Source organism: Melopsittacus undulatus, chromosome 2 (genome assembly GCF_012275295.1).
Source record: "Melopsittacus undulatus isolate bMelUnd1 chromosome 2, bMelUnd1.mat.Z, whole genome shotgun sequence".
Classification (NCBI taxonomy): domain Eukaryota; kingdom Metazoa; phylum Chordata; class Aves; order Psittaciformes; family Psittaculidae; genus Melopsittacus; species Melopsittacus undulatus.
Window position 1 is genome coordinate 25,690,658 of NC_047528.1, and position 20,508 is coordinate 25,711,165.

General features: G+C 37.0%; 1 protein-coding gene across 2 annotated transcripts in view; it reads left to right on the forward strand.

Annotated features, from left to right (window-relative positions):
* The window catches only part of COG6 (component of oligomeric golgi complex 6), a 57,839-nt gene that overhangs the window by 29,623 nt on the left and 7,708 nt on the right, over window positions 1–20,508 (forward strand). For both annotated transcript variants that reach the window (XM_005147697.3, XM_031047742.2), the window contains exons 12-17: window positions 4,078–4,169; window positions 5,832–5,949; window positions 13,862–13,993; window positions 14,503–14,670; window positions 16,876–16,983; window positions 18,528–18,581. In XM_005147697.3, coding sequence (XP_005147754.2) covers window positions 4,078–4,169; window positions 5,832–5,949; window positions 13,862–13,993; window positions 14,503–14,670; window positions 16,876–16,983; window positions 18,528–18,581 — 672 coding nt within the window. The remainder of the gene's footprint in view (window positions 1–4,077; window positions 4,170–5,831; window positions 5,950–13,861; window positions 13,994–14,502; window positions 14,671–16,875; window positions 16,984–18,527; window positions 18,582–20,508) is intronic.

Genomic DNA, 20,508 nt, shown 5'->3' on the forward strand with positions numbered 1-20,508 from the left:
TTTCTATCAAATGATTGACTGTCTTATTTATTGAATGTGTTTCATGTAAGCACAAAATAAAATACTCAAGGTGAAGCTGATACCAGTAACTGCCTGACCATGCACCGCATAAATCAGAGTGGTTTTGAAGTAAAATCTACTCTACTAAACAATATTACAATAAATTTCTCATAGGATGCTGTAGCTATAACAACTGTCCCCCTGTCAAATACTTAGTCTCAAATGTTAATAGGTAGGTTCTGAATACTCTGTGTAAGTTCTTGGTAAGAAGAAAGTGCCATTTAGAATGTCACTGGATCACAGAAGGGTTGACGTTGGAAGGAAATTCTGGAGGTTATCTGATGCAAACTCTCTGCTCCAGCCAGGCCACCCAGAGCTGGTCGTCCAAAACTTTGTCTAGACTGGTTCTGAACTCCACAGCCTTTCTGGGCAACTTACACCAGTGCTCTGTCACCTTCACAGTAAAAAAAAGAATTTCCTGATACTCAGGCAGAGCCTCCTGTGTTTCAGTTTGTGCCTGTTGCCATATAATTATGGTCATACTTCACAGCTTTTAGGTTTTGACCTGTTGAAAACCACCTGTCATAGAATCATAGAATAGTTAGGGTTGGAAAGGACCTTAAGATCATCTAGTTCCAATCCCCCTGCCATGGGCAGGAACACCTCACACTAAACCATGCCACCCAAGGCTTCATCCAACCTGGCCTTTGAACACTGCCAGGGATGGAGCATTCACAGCCTCCCTGGGCAACCCATTCCAGTGCCTCACCACCCTAACAGTAAAGAATTTATTCCTTTTATCTAACCTGAACTTCCCCTGTTTAAGTTTGAATCCATTACCCCTTGTCCTGTTGCTATAGTCCCTAATTGAATAGTCCCTCGCCAGCATCCTTGTAGGCCCCTCTTCAGATGCTGGAAGGCTGCTATGAGGTCTCCACGCAGCCTTCTCTTCTCCAGGCTGAGCAGCCCCAACTTTCTCAGCCTGCCTTCATACGGGAGGTGCTCCAGTCCCCTGATCATCCTCATGGACCTCCTCTGGACTTGTTCCAACAGTTCCATGTCCTTCTTATGTTGAGTACACCAGAATTCCACACAATACTGCAAGTGAGGTCTCATGAGAGCAGAGTAGAGGGGCAGGATCACCTCCTTTGACCTGCTGGTTACGCTCCTCTTGATGCAGCCCAGAATACAGTTGGCTTTCTGGGCTGTGAGTGCACACTGCTGGCTCATGTTCATTTTCTCATCAACTAGCACCCCCAAGTCCTTCTCTGCAGGGCTGCTCTGAATCAATTCTTTGCCCAACCTGTATCTGTGCCTGGGATTGCTCTGACCCAGATGTAGGACCTTACACTTGTCATGATTAAACTTCATGAGGTTGGCATCAGCCCACCTCACAAGTGTGTCAAGGTCCCTTTGGATGCCATTCCTTCCCTCCAGCGTATCAACCGAACCACACAGCTTGCTGTCATCGGTAAACTTGCTGAGGGCACACTCAATCCCACTGTCCATGTCAGAGACAAAGATGTAGGACAAGACTGGTCCCAACGCTGATCCCTGAGGGACACCACTCGTTACTGGTCTCCAGCTGGACACTGAGCCATTGATCACAACTCTGCATGCAGCCATCCAGCCAGTTCTTTATCCATCGAGTCATATGAGACAAAGTTTTTATTTTTTTTTACGATACTTACCAAGTTTTTTGTGTTCTGTTAGTGCTGAATGCTGATGTCTGAGTTCAGTATTTCTGTGCGTTCCAACAAAGTAATTAGGGATATAAGCAAACCCTTGTTTAAATCAGACGAGTTTTAGTCTTGATTTGAGTACTTGTGGTTTGTACAGTTTGGTACAAAATACCTTCCATTTTGATTGCTAAAGTCTTTACACTGGTGTGCTTCTGCTGTCCATAGAAATATCCCCTGAAATGTTGTTGGTAGTTCATGACATGAAAAAAATGAAAGAACAATTAAAAATTTCTCATTATATTCTGAATTTAAAGAGAATGCAACTTGGGTTAATTCGCTGCCAGTCTAGACTTCCCAAAATAACATATGCAGTACTTGCTGTTTCTCCTGTGAAAATGTTTCATATGGAGAAAAGCAGAAAAAAAGCCCAAGCAGGGAAGCCTTCATACCGTGCAGTCAGATAATTGCAAGCCGTTGTGTTGAGAGGAACAACAAAAATAAACTCAGTTTGGAGAAGTATTTTCTACAATACATTGTTCTGAAGATTGTCCACTGTAAGAAAAATAACTGCATTAATTTCAGGGAAAGCGCTCTTGTAGTTGTGTGGCACCAGGGTATATTGCTTTTCTAGTAGATTTCTGCTCATGTTTGCAAACCTGTCACTTTGATTTGAATTGATGTTGAAGTACAAAATAGTCTGATAAAAGCCTAGTCGTAGAATTTCTATGACGACTTTTAAATACTTAAAGAGTTATTCAGAATTTTCTTACTGGTTTATACTTTTCCATGTGAATGTACAATATGAAGCAGTTCTGTTACTTTTGAAGAAGGATTATGCTTATATGCAGTACAAATTATCCACATTTCTTTCTGATAGTTGCTTTGAGTTTTAGGCATCCAAGTGAATCTTGAGTACTCAGTAGTGGTATATTTTACCACAGGACTTTCACTTCAGAAGGAAGATGAGGTCAAACTAAGACAATGTTTTTGATGCATTATGTAGACTTCAGATAATCTTTTATAGTCAACTGACTATAGGATACATAGGATTAAAAAACAGTAAGAACTTCTAAGTCCAGTCCCCGAGCAGATTAGGTAAAATCACTTGCAAATTTTTATTCTCCTTTGCAGTAAAGATTTCTGTATGGGAAGCAGCAATGCTTCTTTTCCTGCTTTGCTTTTTTTTTTTAATTCTCATTTTTGTCTCCAAACTCCAAAATCTTTTGTATATTATTCCTTTTTCTGTCTATTCTGCCTTTATCTATTTTCTGTTATTTTCTTTATTGCTTTTGCTTTCTCTTTTTTTTGGGAGGGGGGTCAATATTTTGATTTTCCTCTTTTTCCCCTGACTATACTTTGCACTCTTGCCCAAATGACCTTTTATGCAACACTGGAGAGGGGTGTTTGTATATATACAAACTTCACTTCAGTGTTGAAATTAACTTTGTGCATTGAGCATTGTGAATGAGTGTCGAAAGTTATTCTTTGTTTCTGGTCTCTGACTTGGGAGATATTGAGGAGGCATGATCTTAGCTAATTCTCTCTGATATGAAGGCACTGCTGCACATCGCATTCCGTCGAACAGCAGACAGATAAATTTGGAGGGTGGGTGGCAGCTGGTGATTTGTGTGTAGGCCTTTCAGATACAGGCACGTGGAAAACACTGCAGTGATAAGTTACTGTCTGTCACTGCCTTATAAGTGCCCAAAGATTAACCCTAGGGGCAGCCTTTTATGAGTGGATTGGGAGTGTGTGTACCATGGAGACATGACATCAACTATTCAGCTGGGAAGAGAGTCAGCACTGTTTTGGTGTGTGTAGCCAGCATCTCCTAGTTGAGATAATCAGTCAACATAACTGGTCCTTAGTTTTATCTTATAAAATACTGGTAGGAGGTATGTAATCTCTCCTTGAAGTGAAGGGGAAACTAATCCAAGTGAAATTGTCTTTTGGGTAAAATACCTAGTACTTTGCATGTTCTGACTTGCTGCATGATACTAATGATCAACTGTTGTAGTTTAGGGATTTTGCAGCTTTGCAGCTGTTCTTGCTATTTAGTGCTGGGGAGAATTCCAGTATGTAATGGTATTATAGTCCATCAGATCATCTCTTTATTTTGAGATTTTCAATAACAAGTTGCAACAGCAATGTATTGGTAAACAGGATTTACTTTTTTTACGAATATATACATCTGCTGGTTTTCTACGCAGAGGCTTGGCAACCAAGAAGCATTTTGGTTCAAGCAGAATGTTGCCATTAACTTGACATTCTCTTCTTAAATTTATTCGTGTTTATTTTTTTTTTCAAAAAAGAGACATATATTGCATACAAAATCATAGACATTGGCTTTTGAAATGTACGGCCTGAAGGAAGTTTGTATTTCTTTATTCTGCAGGTTAGAATTGAGCAGGTCATTGTTGCTGAGCCAGGAGCGGTTTTACTGTACAAGATTTCTAATCTTCTCAAGTTCTATCACCATACAATCAGGTATGCAAAATTACAAATCATGTTTAAAGATGCCTTCTCTTTTTTTTTTATTGTATATATAAAGATGAAAGTAAAAATAGTATTTTGTGTCTTAGTTTCTGCTCTATACTACGGAATCAAGAAGAAATGTGCATGATGTCAAGCAGATACCATTTATCTGTTGTCATTCCTCATTTGTATCAGATCTTCTTTGGAAAATAGTACTAATTTGCAACAGAAACTTTCCTTATTGTTCTGTGTGGATACAGATAGTATACAAAAAATCTACACAAAACATTTAAGAAGGCAAAGTCAAGTCCTTTTTGAGAAAATGTTAGGTTTGAATTGTCTCTAGAACTTCAAGTTTTCTTCCTTAAACTGTTCTGATACATTTTTCTAAGTGCACTTGGATTTTTTTGTTGGGAAGATGCTTGCCTCATTCCGTATCTCACTCTTTAAGGTACACAAATCATCTTCCAACCTTCCAGATTCCTCCAGGAACACAGAAACTGGAGAAAAGCCAGAGCTGCTGGTTTTATACATTTTTAACTCCTGAGCAGTTCATGTTGGTTAGAGACAGCAATAGCAAAAAAGTCTACCTCCACATCCCTGGACTGAAGTACTGAGAATTTCAATCACAAGTATAACTACTTGAGCTTCTTTTCTGTCTGAAGAGATATTTAGATGTTGGGCAAGTTGGGATAAATGGTTCTTGGGCACCTCTCACTGTATTTAAAATCCTCCATTATGATGGTATTGCAGATCTGTGGTAGAATGCTTGTAAGACCTAGTTTTATTGTAAAAAAAAATATATATATATATTTTTTTTTCCTGTCATTTATCTGTCTCCAAAGTTAGTGTTTCCCAATTGCTGGATGCAGTTGAAAATGTGATGTTAAAATGAAAGGTCTGTTTCATTTGGTCTTAATATTACATTATTTAAAGACCACCGAAGTACCTTCAGTGAAATAATTTCCTCTGCATAGAGGAAGTGCACCTGACTAATGAAGGGAAAATGCAATTTTCTAGAGAAATGATATATTAAATGCAACAAGATTATATTCTGGAAATCAAGCTACTGGTTTAAGTTAGTCCTGTTATGAGGCTGTGAATTTTTGCTGCCATTTTTGTAGCTTAAAAGGATTTTTACTTTAGACAGAAGGTATATCTAAAAGAAGCATAGTCAGGTAGTGCTGTTTAAAGTTTGTGTGGTATTTGTGTTTAGTGTAATAGCTTGACAGTGAATAGAAGGGCATGCATTCTTGTATTTTTGGATTCATCATGATGAAAAAAGAAGAGAGATGATGCTATCCCTAAAAGACAGTATGACAGACTCGTTAACAGTCCTTTTTGTTTATGTAATCTTTTTTCTATAACATAAATTGATTTACAGAGTAACAAAACAGAAATCCAATAAATTTTAGAATTCTACTAAAAAGGTTGTGCAGAGTTTCAGATAGCCTGTACTTAATATCTGCTTAATGACATACTTGATAATGCTTGTTCTCACAGTCATCTTATGGCTGAATCTCTCTGCTAATATGGAGAACTGTTCACTGCAATTATTTGTTGTAAATTTTCAGCTTTGAAAATAATTGGATTTGAAATGCACTCTAAAGTGTCTGACCCTGTCATATTTGCCCCGCCTTCATGTTATTTAATTAATCTTAATTTTGTTTCCAGTGGTATTGTAGGAAACAGTGCAGCCACACTGTTGACAACAATTGAAGAAATGCATTTGCTGAGCAAGAAAATATTCTTTAATAGCTTGAGTCTTCATGCAAGTAAACTAATGGACAAGGTTTGTGTCAAAATCATACAGCTTTCATGTTTCAAAATACACTTCATTTCCCCTTCATCTAGTAAGATTATTAGACAAATAGTTGTTTTATATGCTAACTTTTCCTAAAACTGAAGTTTTGTGGTTTATATATTTTAGCTATGAAATTATATTAAAAGTATAGTTAAATTGTTTCAATAGTTTGATTTTTTTTTTAAATATGGCTAAAATTCTCTTGTTAGTAGTATTTGTTTACAGAGCAGTTTACATATTTTTAAAATCTATGAGAAGAAGTAAGATCAAGAAATTTCCCTAAGTGCGATAGAGCAAAGTCAGCTGTTCTAGATAATTTGTATTAATGCCTAGTCAGATCAGTAGTTAATTACTTGTGCATAATTCCTTTCTTGAAGTTAAGAAGTATATCCCAAGAGGGTGTGCTAAGTAAAAACAAAACTTTTTTTTTTCTGTCCTTTGTAGAAATTGTTTTGCCACATGAGCATTGCTGCTGTTGAAAGCAGAATATACATTTGTTATACCAAACAATAGTATCTAATACAGCATCACTTTCCTGGTATCTTTTCCTCTTCTGCTGATTGCTTTCAATTACATTTCAGTGAACTTCCTACTGTTCAGTAACAAAGACAGTTCTTTCTGATTTCTCCCTGCTGTATTTGTATCATGTTGCTGTTGGTGGAGCTATACGTGAAGTCTCACCTTGATAAAATCTAAGCAAAGACAAAGAAAACTGTTAGGCTGCACATCCCTGCACATCTGCTCTTCATCCATCATCCCTGTCTGAGATGTGATGTAGTAACAGGACAAAAGGGAATGGCTTTAAACTAAAAGAGGTAGATTTAGGTTAGATACTGGAAAAATTATTTACTAAGAGAGTGGTGAGGCACTGGAACAGATTGCCCAGAGAAGTTGTGGCTGCCCCATCCCTGGAGGTGTTCACTGATCATGCAGTGATAGACTTTAGCAAAAATACATGAGTGCTCTTTACTTACAAAGAATGTGCAGTCAAAGTAGCACTTAAGGAAATAAATTTTCTTGGCTTGAAATTGTAGGACTGCTCTTTATTAATCTCTGTTGTATTTAGCTCTGTTGTGTTCATTCTGCTGGGTCTTAGATCTATACTCAAACAGGATCCAGAATAATTTTTCTGCTTTAATAAAATGATCTTCATACTTTTGTTTTGGCTGCTATGCTGTTTTCACTTTGGAGATTCATAGAAGAAGGGATGATTCTATGATTAAGGAATTATGTTCTCCCAGTTTATAGTGTGTGTTCCTTGTATTATCACTATGGGAAGGTTGTGTAATCCTCCTTGCCCTCTTAGTTCCCCTTCCCTCAACCTCTGGTCTGAATGTAGCTGGCTATAGATGCTGCCATTGTTTTAAAAAGGAGTTGAATTTGGTTTTACTAACATTAAATGAAGGCACTGCCACCTTCACTGGTGTTTTATTGCAAATAATGAATGGCATACTGAGCCTACTCTAAAAAGGTCATAATATTCCTCTTTCTCATAAACACATTTTACAAATTAAATTTGAAGCATAAGCATTGCATATATGCTGTATGAAGATCTTTCCTCAGGATATAATTGAGATCAAAAGCTTAAAGAGACTTGGAAGAGGGTTAGACATACAAGTAACTAAGGCATCCACAGTTACTGATTAATCTCTGTGCTTCAGGAATTAACGACGAGGTAACTCTGGCAGAGAGCGAGTTATACTATACTGGTATGTAGTTCTATTTTAGACAATCCTTTGAAGCACCTTATGTTATTATCCTTTATGAGTGGACTAGTGAATTGATAGGGTGATGTCTTATGACTGAGATTAGTTTTACTTCACAAAAATTAATAGGCTGAATTACACTCAGAGAAACATTAGTTGCCATGAGATAAAGACCCCATTCAGTCATATATCTGATTTTCTTGTTACTTAGTTTATTGTATGTTAATATACAGATAACCAGCTTTTATGCCTTTTCATATGTCTTCATTAACTTCGTAGTGAATGTCACAGTGCTTTTACATTTTGAGGAATCTCAAGGTTGCTTTTAACCATCCTTTTTATTAATGTGTGTTCAGACCAAAATTGCATATATGTATTAGCAGGAGTTTCTTCACATCCAGCCTTTTTACCAGCATTTTGCTAACTGTGTACACACTACAGCTGCTTCCAAAATTACTTTTATTTTCGGAGAAGATTAAAGCACTGGAAAGCAAACTCCTAGTGCTTACATATTGCAAAGACTTCCTTGCTTCTCCTGTTACGTACAAAGAGAATATTCACTTGTAAAATTAATAAATTACTTTTCACTTGGACAGTCTGGAAATCATGGTTCCTTATTTCTGCTTATATTTTGCATCTTAAGGCTTTGATAAGCCTGTTTCAAAGAACACCGGTTGTCCTTTACTTGGGTTGCAATATGATTCTTAAGGAAATCTAAATAACTTTGGAAAAAAACTAAAATGCAAATAGGGTGCTCTTAAAGAATATTTTTTATTTCTAGAAATGTAAATGCCTCTTTTGTTCAGATCATTGGAAAGTGGTGAATATAGCCTGTGTAAGATGCACCATTTTAGTGATAGCTTTCCGTTAGTATCGCAGTTGTTGCTGTTAATGTGAAAATCATAAACAAGGAATTCGAATGTAAATCAATTCTGCACTTTTTATTTAATTTTAAAGAGAGTTCAAGAGTTTTCTCAATTGCTACAAAATTCTAGAAGACTTAGTCATAATTACCAGTGAATTTGTAACTTGATAGGAGTCTCTTTAGCCCCATGCAAATTCTCTTTCGGTGTAGCATATGGAGACTAGTCTAGAAACACTGGTATGTTACTGTGTCTTGCTGTGGTATGCCTAATTAACATTTACAGTCTACCGACTGGTTAATAGACCAGAATAGTATTTAAGCATGTCTTTCTCATAAGTATAGCTAGTTGGGAGCTTTTTTTAAAACAAACCAGGTTTCATTAGGTATGCTAACTCCTCAAGATCTCTTCCCATGGATGGAGATGAATGTCAGGATAGTAATCTGACTCTGATGTCCTCATCACCACAGCCAGTTTAATTCCCTCGCTTACTAGCATGCTGAGTTAAACAGTGCCTTCCAACTGCCTGAGATTTAATTTCTGAAGCATCATGGGAAACTGAGACTTTGCACTCTTCTTTCTAGGATAAGAATAGCTTCCTTCTGTTTTTGAGAAGAGTCCTACCTAAGGAGTGTCACAGGCATGGAGCAATAGGGAAACTTAAAGGTAGTTTTAGATCAGGATTCTCCCAGTTGGTTGTCAAACCATCAGTGTAAATGATACAGGGAAGTCCTTAGTTGCCTCAGAGTTCTTACTGGCTTGCTTAGAAGCATTTTCCTATGAATAGGGTTTTTTTTTCATTACATCAGAGAATCTCAGGCATCCTGGTTGTAACCTGAAAGTAAGGTAGTCAGCAATCCTCACTCCTTTAGACTGTTCTGTCTGAGAAACCCTTTTTATGGCATTCTCATTCAGACTTCTCAAGTAGCTCTTCACAATCTGAAATCTGTGGAACAGAGATGTTCAGCACACCGCCTGAAATTAGGTCCCTCATTACTAAAAAAAGGCAATACACAATAGAGTCTCTTTTGCTGTGGTACTTCTTGAAACCTGTCGTGTTAGAATCATTGCAAAGCCACTTTGTTTTCAAGGTTCAAAATGCTATTTACAGCTTTGAGGTTCTCAGGTCATTGCAGTGATTGGGGCTGACATCAATCATATAAAAACTGTGCATCACCACCTTTCTGCTGTGTCACTGAAGGTTCATGGCATCAGCTTTTACTGCAAACACTGTCTCTCCTTTGCGTTTTTGGCCCTTACCCTTCAGAGGCCATTTTGGGCACTCTTGCCAGTGCTTTCTAGCTGGGGTATCAATTGATTTGTTCTGGTTGTTGATTCATCTGGAATATTTTTTGGCTAATGTTAGTGCCCTTGTGCTGAAAAATCATGTTTGTATTTGTCTCTCTTTAGCTTTCATGGACCTAGCCATGGGCCTACCAGCAATGCTAGTAAAGCAGACCAGAATTCTAGGTTCAATCCTTACCTATCCTTTTATGTTTCCTTTGACCCTGTGCTAATAAATCAAATATTTAGGGATTTGGGATTCTGCTTACATAGCTCACTCTTTGGATCTAACTAGGAACAGCCTGGTACAGATTAGCATTTTACAGGTGATGATAATTCAGGAGAAAACAGACAATGAAAATAATTATCAGAGCAACAGGAAATGTTCCAATTAAACTGGTAGCAAAGTTCAAAGCACCTAATGCACTGGAGTGTGCAGAATGCTCTTTCTGTTCTCTCAGATTAGAATTGTCAGTTAAAATTATGAGTCCACTGGTGAGGCATTTTAACAAGCCTATTAGACTAACCTATGCCAGCTTGTTTTAGTGGACCAACTAATACATTAGGAAAGTGGGAATTTTAAAGCAAATCTGGCCTTCAGTGTTACGCCAGAACAATTGTAAACATTGAATTAAATGGGATGAGCATTATCATAAGGGAACTAAAGAGAGATTATGCCAAACTAAACTGTCCTCTGCTGAGCTGTTAGAAGACTATTAGTAGAGTACCCCAAATCAAGTTTTGGGATTGTTATTCATGCTTTTCTTTATAGAGTATATGTATGCAAATAAAATGCTGTGATTGCATTATCTGTTAAGTTTGTCAGTGGGAGAGGTATTAAAACATTACATGGGAATGACTGTAATATTCTCCCTAATAATTTGGTTCCTGTTAGAATGAAGCATATTAGGTTTCTGGGAAACCATATATGGGACAGATTAAATGAGGCTGGTTGATGTTGTGATCAGATTGCTGTGGTTTTGAATGCATCCATGTGAACAAAAAAAAACTAGCAAGAATCTTTCTGTTGTCTTTTCTTCTAAGACTGACTTGATATCTGGAAAGCATGCCGTTATACATCCTATTTTGGTGATCTCTGAAGTGTCCTAATAATGCTTAAAAGAACATAGGACAGCTTCTCTGAAACTTCTCTGCTAGACCTGTGCTCAAGTTTCTTACTCTGCTACTGTTTAACTGTGGTTGAATATTGTCTCCATTTGTAGAATGAACTCTATAATCAGTTGTAACAGACAGGGTGATACATCCAGATAGCTTTTTACAAGGTTCCAGGTTTGTAGGACTTTGTCTCCACAACCTGCCAGTGAGTTTTTTTAACTATATCTTAGGAGAATTCTTTTCATTTTTGTATATTGGATTTTAAAAATAGGGAATTTCTTGTTTTCTTTAAAAGGCTGAAGGTATGGTTGGTCTCATTTCTGCGTGACTGAACTGCTGGTTATAACTGATTAGCTGCTTAATACTGTTTTAGAGTAGGTTCTAATGCTGTTGAAGTAGCTGCTACAGAACATTATGTTCGATAATTTTTTAGTTAGCTTCTGTCTGGCTTGCATCTGAAGCAGGTACTTCAAAAGTAGAATTCCACATGCATTTCAAGTTTATTTTTCTGGAAATAGAATCAATTATAATAATCTTTTAGTGCACATAAAACATTCAGAATTATTTTTTTTTATTAAAATAGTGATTTGGCTCACCTGAAGTTGGTAGGTGCCTCTACAAATTAGATATATCTGTGTTTAAATTTTCCTCTTTACTCCTGAAAAAAATCTGTATTAATGTGCCAAAAGTTAGAAGTTTCAAAATTAATATAGCACGGCTTTAAATTTCCTCCCACCTACTGGTAATTCTGACTATTGCTGTAGTCAGAATTTTCAGACTAACCCCAACAGACGCTTAATGATCTAAATCTTTTTTCTTTGCCATGTTTTCTTCTTCCATAATGTTGTTCCTTGCTCCCATGTAGAAGACAGTGGCCTTAAAAAGAACAGATTAAATGAAAAATAAAGCTAATTTAGCGGCTGCTGACCATCAGCTACTTCAGGAGACGAAAATTCTGTGCAAAGAAGCCTGAAATTATCATTGCCATGATCCTGTGTCTACAGGAAGTAAAAACTCCATCCAACTCTAGTCTCAAATTAATGCCAAAATATCCCTGAACACGGTCCAGTTCAGGTCTGAGAACAGCGTGTTCAGGATGCAATCAATATCCCTAATAATAACAAGAATAACAAGAAAGTCACTCAGTGCTGTAAATGTCAGTAAACTTTACTACTGATCAGCACTGAGTAAATACCTCTTTCTAAATTACTGTTACTTCATTGCTAGAGTACTGATTTTATGCTTTTCAGTACTCCTTAGTCCAAATAACCATTTTCTGAACCTGTTAGATTTAGTTTTGCATTAGTTCCTCAAATTGGAAAAGTGAGAGTAGATGAATACTTTGTATTCAGAAGGATGCAGAAAAGTTTCAGTGTTGTCTGTCTTGATAACGGTGTAGGGACATGTATGGTATCTCAAATATTCCAACCACACAAAGCATGAAAGCTAGGCCTTGCTCCAAAGAGAGAGTTGTTTCTTCTTTGCTGCTGGAGTGTTCTTCATTAGGTACAGATTTGTTTCCAGAAGGCTCTGTATGCTCCCCTCTGAAAATGCCAATTATGCTCTCCTTCTTGGTTTTCTTTGGCTGTCAGCCTCTGCCCGTTTGATTGGGATTTTGTTTTGGTTTGTTTTGGATTTTTTACTCCCTTGAAGACTCCAGTCCATCCAAAGCTGCCACTTTTCTTGTTGAGCTGGAGTCTTAAGAGCATTGCAGAAGGGTCCTCTGCCTTGCTTTGCTGCACTCAGACACCTTGAGTGAGACACAGTCCAGTCCTGGCCAAATTTAGTTCTCCCTACATGCTTCTGGATTGATATTATGCCTTAATCCCATGCGATCCAGCCAGATCTCTGTTTGCCCTAGGGTATAGGCAGGAGACAAGTGGGAAGAGGATTGTTGGCAGAAGGAAGCAAGGCCAGCAGCCTGGATTATAGTAGGGGTCTGGAGGCAGCAGGAAGCCAGTTTGAGGTAACACTGAAGACAAGAAGATGCAACTATGTTTGGAGTAGAGCCTGAGGAATGTGGGTTGAGAAAAAGAGTTGTGCTAGATTTTAAATTATATAGACATGTTATGAAGTGTTTAATGAGTATTTGCCTGTTACAAAGAAGGGCCAAAGTAAGTGAACCTGTGTTAAAAATACCATGGAATTTCAGTCCATTTCAGGTGCTCCAACTTTCTAGAATTCGATGCAGAAAGCCTGTTTTTTCTCTGACGCATAGAAACTTGTATTCATTCTGTTTTTAAAACATCTGTGGTTCCTACTTCTTATCTTTGAGGTAGGCCTGCATTCCAGTTCTTGTAGTATTGTTGTGGCTTAGGTAGTGGTATTTGAGTTACTTGTGCACAATTTATTATGTACTTGTAAATTAAGGTAAAAGCTTGCTATGGATGATGACTGTTGCATCTGTGACTGCAGCTTCCATACCTGGTATGATAGAGGCTATGCAGCCTTGTCAGGAGCTGCTGCATCATGGCCCTAATATCCTTAATACCCCAGAGCTCTGCCTGCACTAGATTCTGGAGTGTCTACAGAAGGTCCTGCTGAAAGTCAGCTCATTAATGCCAACAATGTGGCCATTCTTTGGCACCTAATCTAGCAAATGTCAGGGTTTTTTTTTTACTGCCAAAACTGGTAGTTGTTGGGGTTTCCCTAGCTGATAAAAATGGCATAGTCTGAATGAAAGGAGAAATTCATGTTGCTTGTTTGTCACAGAGTAGGATGGTTATGCTAAAAGTTGCAGGCAGTTGTTGTCTGAAACATGCTAGGTTTGTCCAGTGTCACGTTGAAGCTCTTCTCTGCATGGCTGCATGTAATTTTGTTACTAGCTGGTTGCATTTGTGCTAACAGATTCTGTGGTGTTTGCTGTAAATGAAATAAAAAAAAATAAAAATGCAACAGCCACAAACACAAATGGATAATCTTGTTCTTCAGGTTGAACTCCCACCTCCTGATCTTGGCCCAAGCTCTGCACTGAATCAGACACTTAACTTGCTACGGGAAGTTCTGGCATCTCACGACTCATCTGTTGTTCCACTGGATGCCCGTCAAGCTGATTTTGTGCAGGTATGAGAATACTTGAATGCTCTGAAGAGTAGTGTGGGGGGAAAGTATATGTAAGTTAGTCTTAGTACACAAAAGATGGGTGAAACATTAGTCTTTTTGTCTGGTTCCATTTTGGAGCTTTCTACCAAACCCAAGTTTGTAATGTGAATAAGAGGGCGACTAACAAATTACAGTACAGTAAGGAGTACTACTCTTAATGCAGTATCTAAATTCTGTTATCCAATTACTACTCCATTAAATAAATACACCCTCAATTACCAATTATCTAATCTGTGTTACTCTTCCTCCTGCTATGTTGGAATCTGTTCTTCTCAGGCTTTTATGCTTTTCCCAACACTATGGTATCTGATAACCTGCTGACAAATCCAGCAGAAAACTACTTTCACAGTTGGAAACTCATTTCTCTTTATTCTGCTTTGGGGTATAAGTATGTGATAGAGACAGAATGAGCTTAGAAGCCTTGTGTGACATGATTTCTCCCCCCCTTTTCTGTGTATTTGCTATTTTAGGTTCTGTCTTGTGTGCTAGATCCATTGTTACAGATGTGTACTATGTCTGCTAGTAATTTGGGCACAGCTGATATGGCAACCTTCATGGTAAATTCACTTTATATGATGAGGACTACTTTGGCTCTCTTTGAATTCACTGATAAACGTCTAGAAATGTTGCAGTTTCAGGTAAGCTTTAACAGCCTCCAAAGAAAATTAACATATTACTGATTTTTGCAGACTGTAAGTTATGATGTGAACATACTTATCTTTGGTAATTCTGACTTTGGCTCAATTCTAAATCAGGGAAATGGGATAAAAGGGCTTCTTACTAGAGACCATAAGCAAGTAGCTGGTATCAGAGCTTATGGTACAAAGCATCTTTCATTTTAAACAGGCAAAAATGATTAAAAGATTTGTTTATATTTTGTTTAGATGCAGATAAACCCATATAAGTGAATGTTTTTATTATAGTAATCATTCTGATATTTATCTGCAAACTGAGAAAAAAATGGAAATTGAAAGCACAAACAGCCAAATGGTTGACTATATTCCATCATGTAGTTAATACTAGATCATCCTCTAGTTTATACTAGAGTATTGTATAGCTGAAGTTATTACTTCAGTCTGTCATTCTGCTTTTCTTTTCTCATTTGTTTGGTTTCACCTGATGTGCCAGAATAGTAGTTCATATGTGGTACCATTTTGAAATGGAAATGTATGTTTATAAACAGTTGACTTGGGAAAACTCAGTTGCTTCCCATTTATAGTTTTGCTGCATAAAATCTCTGTAAGCTATCTCAGGAGAGCTTTTGGAGCAGGGGGACTTGGAAAAAAGTCACAACTTCTTACTTGAAGGCATCAGTAAAGAATGGCTGTGAGCCATTTCTTGCTTTCTACCCCTAATCAGGATTTCTAGCACCTTTTAGCTCTGCAGCAAACAGGCAACTCCACCAAACTGTCTGGGGCATTTCTAATTTCCATTATCAGTTTCTTTTTCACAGTTAATGTTGCAATTGAATTATTCTTCAAATAAGTAGTAGAACTGAAGGTTATACATTTAATAACATTTACTTTCTTCAAGCATTTTACGAATACAAGAACAGACTGAAAAACTGTCTCTAAGATTATACATAAGTAGGTTATTAAAGTGGAGATAGAATGGCATATTTAATAAGAGAAACATTTTTTCATAAAAAAAAGAATTCTATTAAGACAGCTAAAAATCACCAAATTAAGATTTCCCTCCTGATTTTAAACGTGTGTTTTTCTAAACAATTTTAAAAAAGTAAAAAGGTGAACTCTTAAAATATGAGACATGAAAGTTTTACATTTTACTAGAATTTGATATATTACCAATTTTTGCTTTTCTTTAGGATTGGAAGAAAAAGAAATGAAATGTGGGCTACTTGTAATAACAAAGTAATAGCATGTATATTCCCAAATATCATTCTAAGACTAACAAAGCTAAAAAATGGTTGCTGGTTCTGTGGCTGGATTTATTGATTAGGTTTCTCTGCAAAGTGAAGATTATACTAAGAATGTAAAATATGTTTATGAAGCTTTTCATATGAAGATAATGAAAGCAAAATTGATAGCTATAATTTAATTGTCTATTGTTCTTTCTGTTAACTCTTTTCAAATATATATTTTTCAGAATTGAACTTAGAATCACTACTGATTTAGTAGTGATTTATATTATTTAGTTTCAGTTTTATTTTCCTTGTGAAAGACTTTATCATAAAACTGCGATGCCATTGTCAGTATTTTCAATAAGAGGGACTCTTCATCAGGGACTGTAGTGATAGGACAAGAGGTAATGGGCTCAGAGGGTAAGTTCAGGTTAGATGTAAGAAAGAAGTTCTTAACTGCTTCCTTATGTGAGGATGGTGAGACGTTGGAACAGGTTGCCCAAAGAAGTGGTAAATGCTCTATGCCTGGCAGTGTTCAAGGCCAAGTTGGATAGAGCCTTGGGCAACAAGGTTTAGTGTGTAGTGTGCCTGTCCACGGCGGGGGGGTTGCAACTAACTATTCTATGATTTTCTTCATGTATTTTCAAAGAATTACAGCAAAATAAAGCAATTTTTGAGATTGAGATTAGATTTTTTGTTTGTTTGTTTGGGGGTTTTTTGGTTTTTTTAATGCTGTTGTATTAACAAATACAAAAAAATTAGGTTCTCCTGACAGATATGAAAGAAATATCTGTATTTTTATTATGGCTTCTTGCAATATAAAAGATAAAATGGACAAAATAATTATGCTCTATGTATTTGTGCTTTTTATTGTTTATTGATCACTCTCCTTATTTGTGCTTCTAGGCCTTTTATCCCCATAGCTTGTTCAATTTAATGTTCTCACATACATTTTATAAATACTTTATGCTTAAAATTTCAGATTGAAGCTCATTTAGATACACTCATAAATGAACAAGCTTCCTACGTGTTAACAAGAGCTGGTCTAAGCTACATATATAACTCAGTGCAGCAACACAAACCAGAACAGGTAAGCTTATTTAATGTTCATATCGAGGATATACTGCGTGCTTGCCTACTAGAAGAATTTTGTCATTAATGTTTTTGCAAATGAAGCTGCTTCTGAAAGCAAAAGCTCAGTAATATCTGTTGATTTTTCACATGGAACCAGGACTATTAGACCTGACACATTGCAGCTAAACATTTCCCCTACACTGTGTATCCAGCATGCCTAGCAGGTTTAGTATGGAACAATCCTGTGCCGCTTGTCTGTGTGCCATCAACAGGCTCCATACACGTCAGACATCCTGTACATTCTCAGACTGACTGTACCGGTAGTTTAATATGCCTCAGAAAGTGTCAAACTGGCTTTAAAACAAATATCAAGTAGGTATACTACTTCTATTGCATCTAGAACATAGTGGACCTATATGTGTGCATGAAGCATTCAGGTTTCTCCTATCACATCCTATAGTGCCATACATGGAGTGGATAAATACTCTGCATGCAGTAGGTAGTTACTCTTTTTTTTTTCTGTGAAAACTTGGCAGATGAGTTTAGTCGGAATTTGAAATAGTTCCTTCTTTTGTCATTATTCACTGCTACAGCTATTTTAGCACCAAGACACTGAAAGTTTAAAAGTGAAAACTTGACATTTCTTTGAGTGAGCTGAAAACTGGAATTCAGATTTCATGCTCTTCTTTCTCGTGAACTACAGTTGTTATGTGATAGGAGTTAATACAGCCCTTCTTCCCTTCAGCTGTGCTTCTGTCCTTTTGTGATCCTTTGAGAAGGTGAAGAACAGTGTTTTCTGGAAAAAGCAGAACTCTGTTGGATAGCTTTATGTTGTTTCTTCAGCCAATAATTTTGCATAAAGTCCCCAAACTCAACAGATTTTTTGTGTATAAAGATTAATAAATAAATATATAAATAATAATGATTAATAACTTGGCTTGGCTTCCTATTCATGAGCCTGTCTCCTTTTCTAAAACAGATTTCAGATCAACCAGGGCAGATTGTTAATGGAATGTAGCAATTTTCATTTATACCTGTGCAATTGCCTGGCTGCAGAGGTGGCAATTCTTACAGCATATGCTAGGGCGTTAGGGCAGCATGTGCATATTGTATGTAATGCCATGCAGGTACAGAAGATTTACTGAGAAGCAGCCTTTAATTTTGCACAGATGAATAGAGGGAAGTTGTCCTCTGTAATTTTGGAACACCACAGGGATGTTTCCAGTTTGCAGTTCAGTTTTTATCCTAGATCTTGTGGGAGGCTTTTTTGGGGGGAGGAGTTATTATTTAATGGTGAAGAAGGAAAGAAGGAAAGGACTTGAAAAGACATATTAAAATTCTCTGAGTTTTTCATATAACAAAGCAGTAGAAATCAAATGAGGTGTTGCAGCATTTCAGTATCGATATGGTAATTCAGTTTCCAAACATTTAAGATCCTGTAGCAGGACCAAATAACAATTTAGTACTGAACTGAATATAGAATTTATTATTTCTTATGTTTTTTCCATATGCTAATATGACCTTTCCCCCCCCCCCCGTCCTTTGACTACTAATTCTTAGGGTCCTCTTTCAAGTTTGCCAAATATGGATTCTGTGTCCCTAAAGGTTGCAATGGTAAGCATTTTTACAATTTCATATTACAGTAGCGATGCTGTGACATGGGAAAGAATACTATTAATTACGTGATGTAGTAGATAGTCATCTAACCAGTCTCTTCAAGAATAGCTAAATTACATGTTTGGGAATACTTTCTTCATTTGTAGTAATTTGACCACTCAAAGTAATAAATACATAAATTATTTATGAACTGGTAGTTGTAGAAAATTAGTTTCTGAGCCTCAAGAAACAGAACTTTACTTACAAGAATGTTATCCCATGAGTCATCTTAAATTGCTAAAAGCAAATACTTAGCTCTAATTAGTTTTAATCACCAAAGTTTCTTTTTTGCCTGTATGCTTTGAAATATAGGTTCTGCTATTGTTTATAATTTTAGTCCTAACACTTTGATTTTATGTAAATAGTTCAGCTAAAGTCAGAAATTAGGTGCTGGGCATGTCACAGGAGCATTTTTTACACTGAAAGCTATAATATATTTTAAAACAAATTATCAGCTGATACTTTTTTTTTAAGAGTGTGTGGAGGCTATTTTGTGTAGAGATAGCAATATCACAGTTCAGTAGGCAATAATATATGATCTGTCATTCTTCTTGCTTAGCCAAGTTTAGCTTCATTCTGAAAGTTTAACTGTAAATAAGGCCCACTCTTCCAGCAGTACATGTATACCCCCATAAAAAAAGGTCTTGTAAAAATTATTTTTCTTTTCAAACAAGTGTTCTTAGAAAGTTGTGTGTTGAATCCATCCTAATGTTGTCAGTGTAACCTGGTTTCCTCTGCTCAAGTATTAAACCAGTGATTCTGAAGCTGGTTGGATGAACAGAGCTCTGGCACGGAGCACTCAGTGGTATACTCAGATTGCATGCATTCTTACTAATATAATGTTTATAAATTTTGCATTTAAAATATCTTCTGTTTATCATGGTCTGAACACCAACGAGGAATTTAAAGACTATGGTTTGGGAACCATCTCCTTAAATTATATATATGTAACTCTATTATCTACAGTGGTATGTAGTAATTTCACTTGAACACTTAGAGAAGACCCCAACTGTTTTATTTTCTTCATTACTTTGTTCAATGTCTGTGTCCATACACTTTAACCAGAATGGAACCCAGTATGCTGAAATGAAACCCGCAAAAGTCCCACCTATCACTGTAATCTGTTGGCTTCCCAGGATGTAAACCATGTGGAGGGAGTACTTGCAAGCAGATTTACTGCCTCCCAGTTTAACCTGAAAAGTTTTCCAGGTCCCATCTTCCTAAGTTGTTCACGTGTGCTTGCAAATGCTGTTCTAGTAAGTCCATATCCCTCTCTCAGCTAAAGCTCTATTGCTTTCCGAACAAGGGTAGATAACCCAAAAAAGTTAATTTGTGAGAACTGTAACTTCATTAGTCATTTGTGCACACATTTTGCCAGTTTAAATGATGGGTGGATGTGGATTTTAGGGTTTACCAGCTTGAGAAGATTTATCCAGTGTTCGGGAAGGTTGCCATCATTAGATAAAGTTGCCTAGGACCTTGCCTGAGTGAGTAATTCCAAGGATAGAGCTTATACAGCTTTTCTGGGCAACCTGTTCAGTGTTTGGTGACACTCCTGGTATGAATTTTTCCCTTAATATCTGATCAGAATTTTCCTTAGAGTAATATGTGTCCAGTATTCCTCATGTTTTCACCCATGAGAAGCCCTTGCACCATCTTCTGTATAGTCACCCATTTGATCACAGAATCATCGAATTGTTTGGGTTGGAAGGGACCTTAAAGATCATCTAGTACCAATCCCCTGGCATGGACAGGGACATCTTTCACTAGATCAGCTTGCTCAAAGCCCCCTTCAGCCAGGCCTTGAGTACTTCCAGGTGCAGACCATCCACAACTTCACTGATAGTTGAAGACAGCAGTAATATTCTTTCTTGTTTTCCTCTTC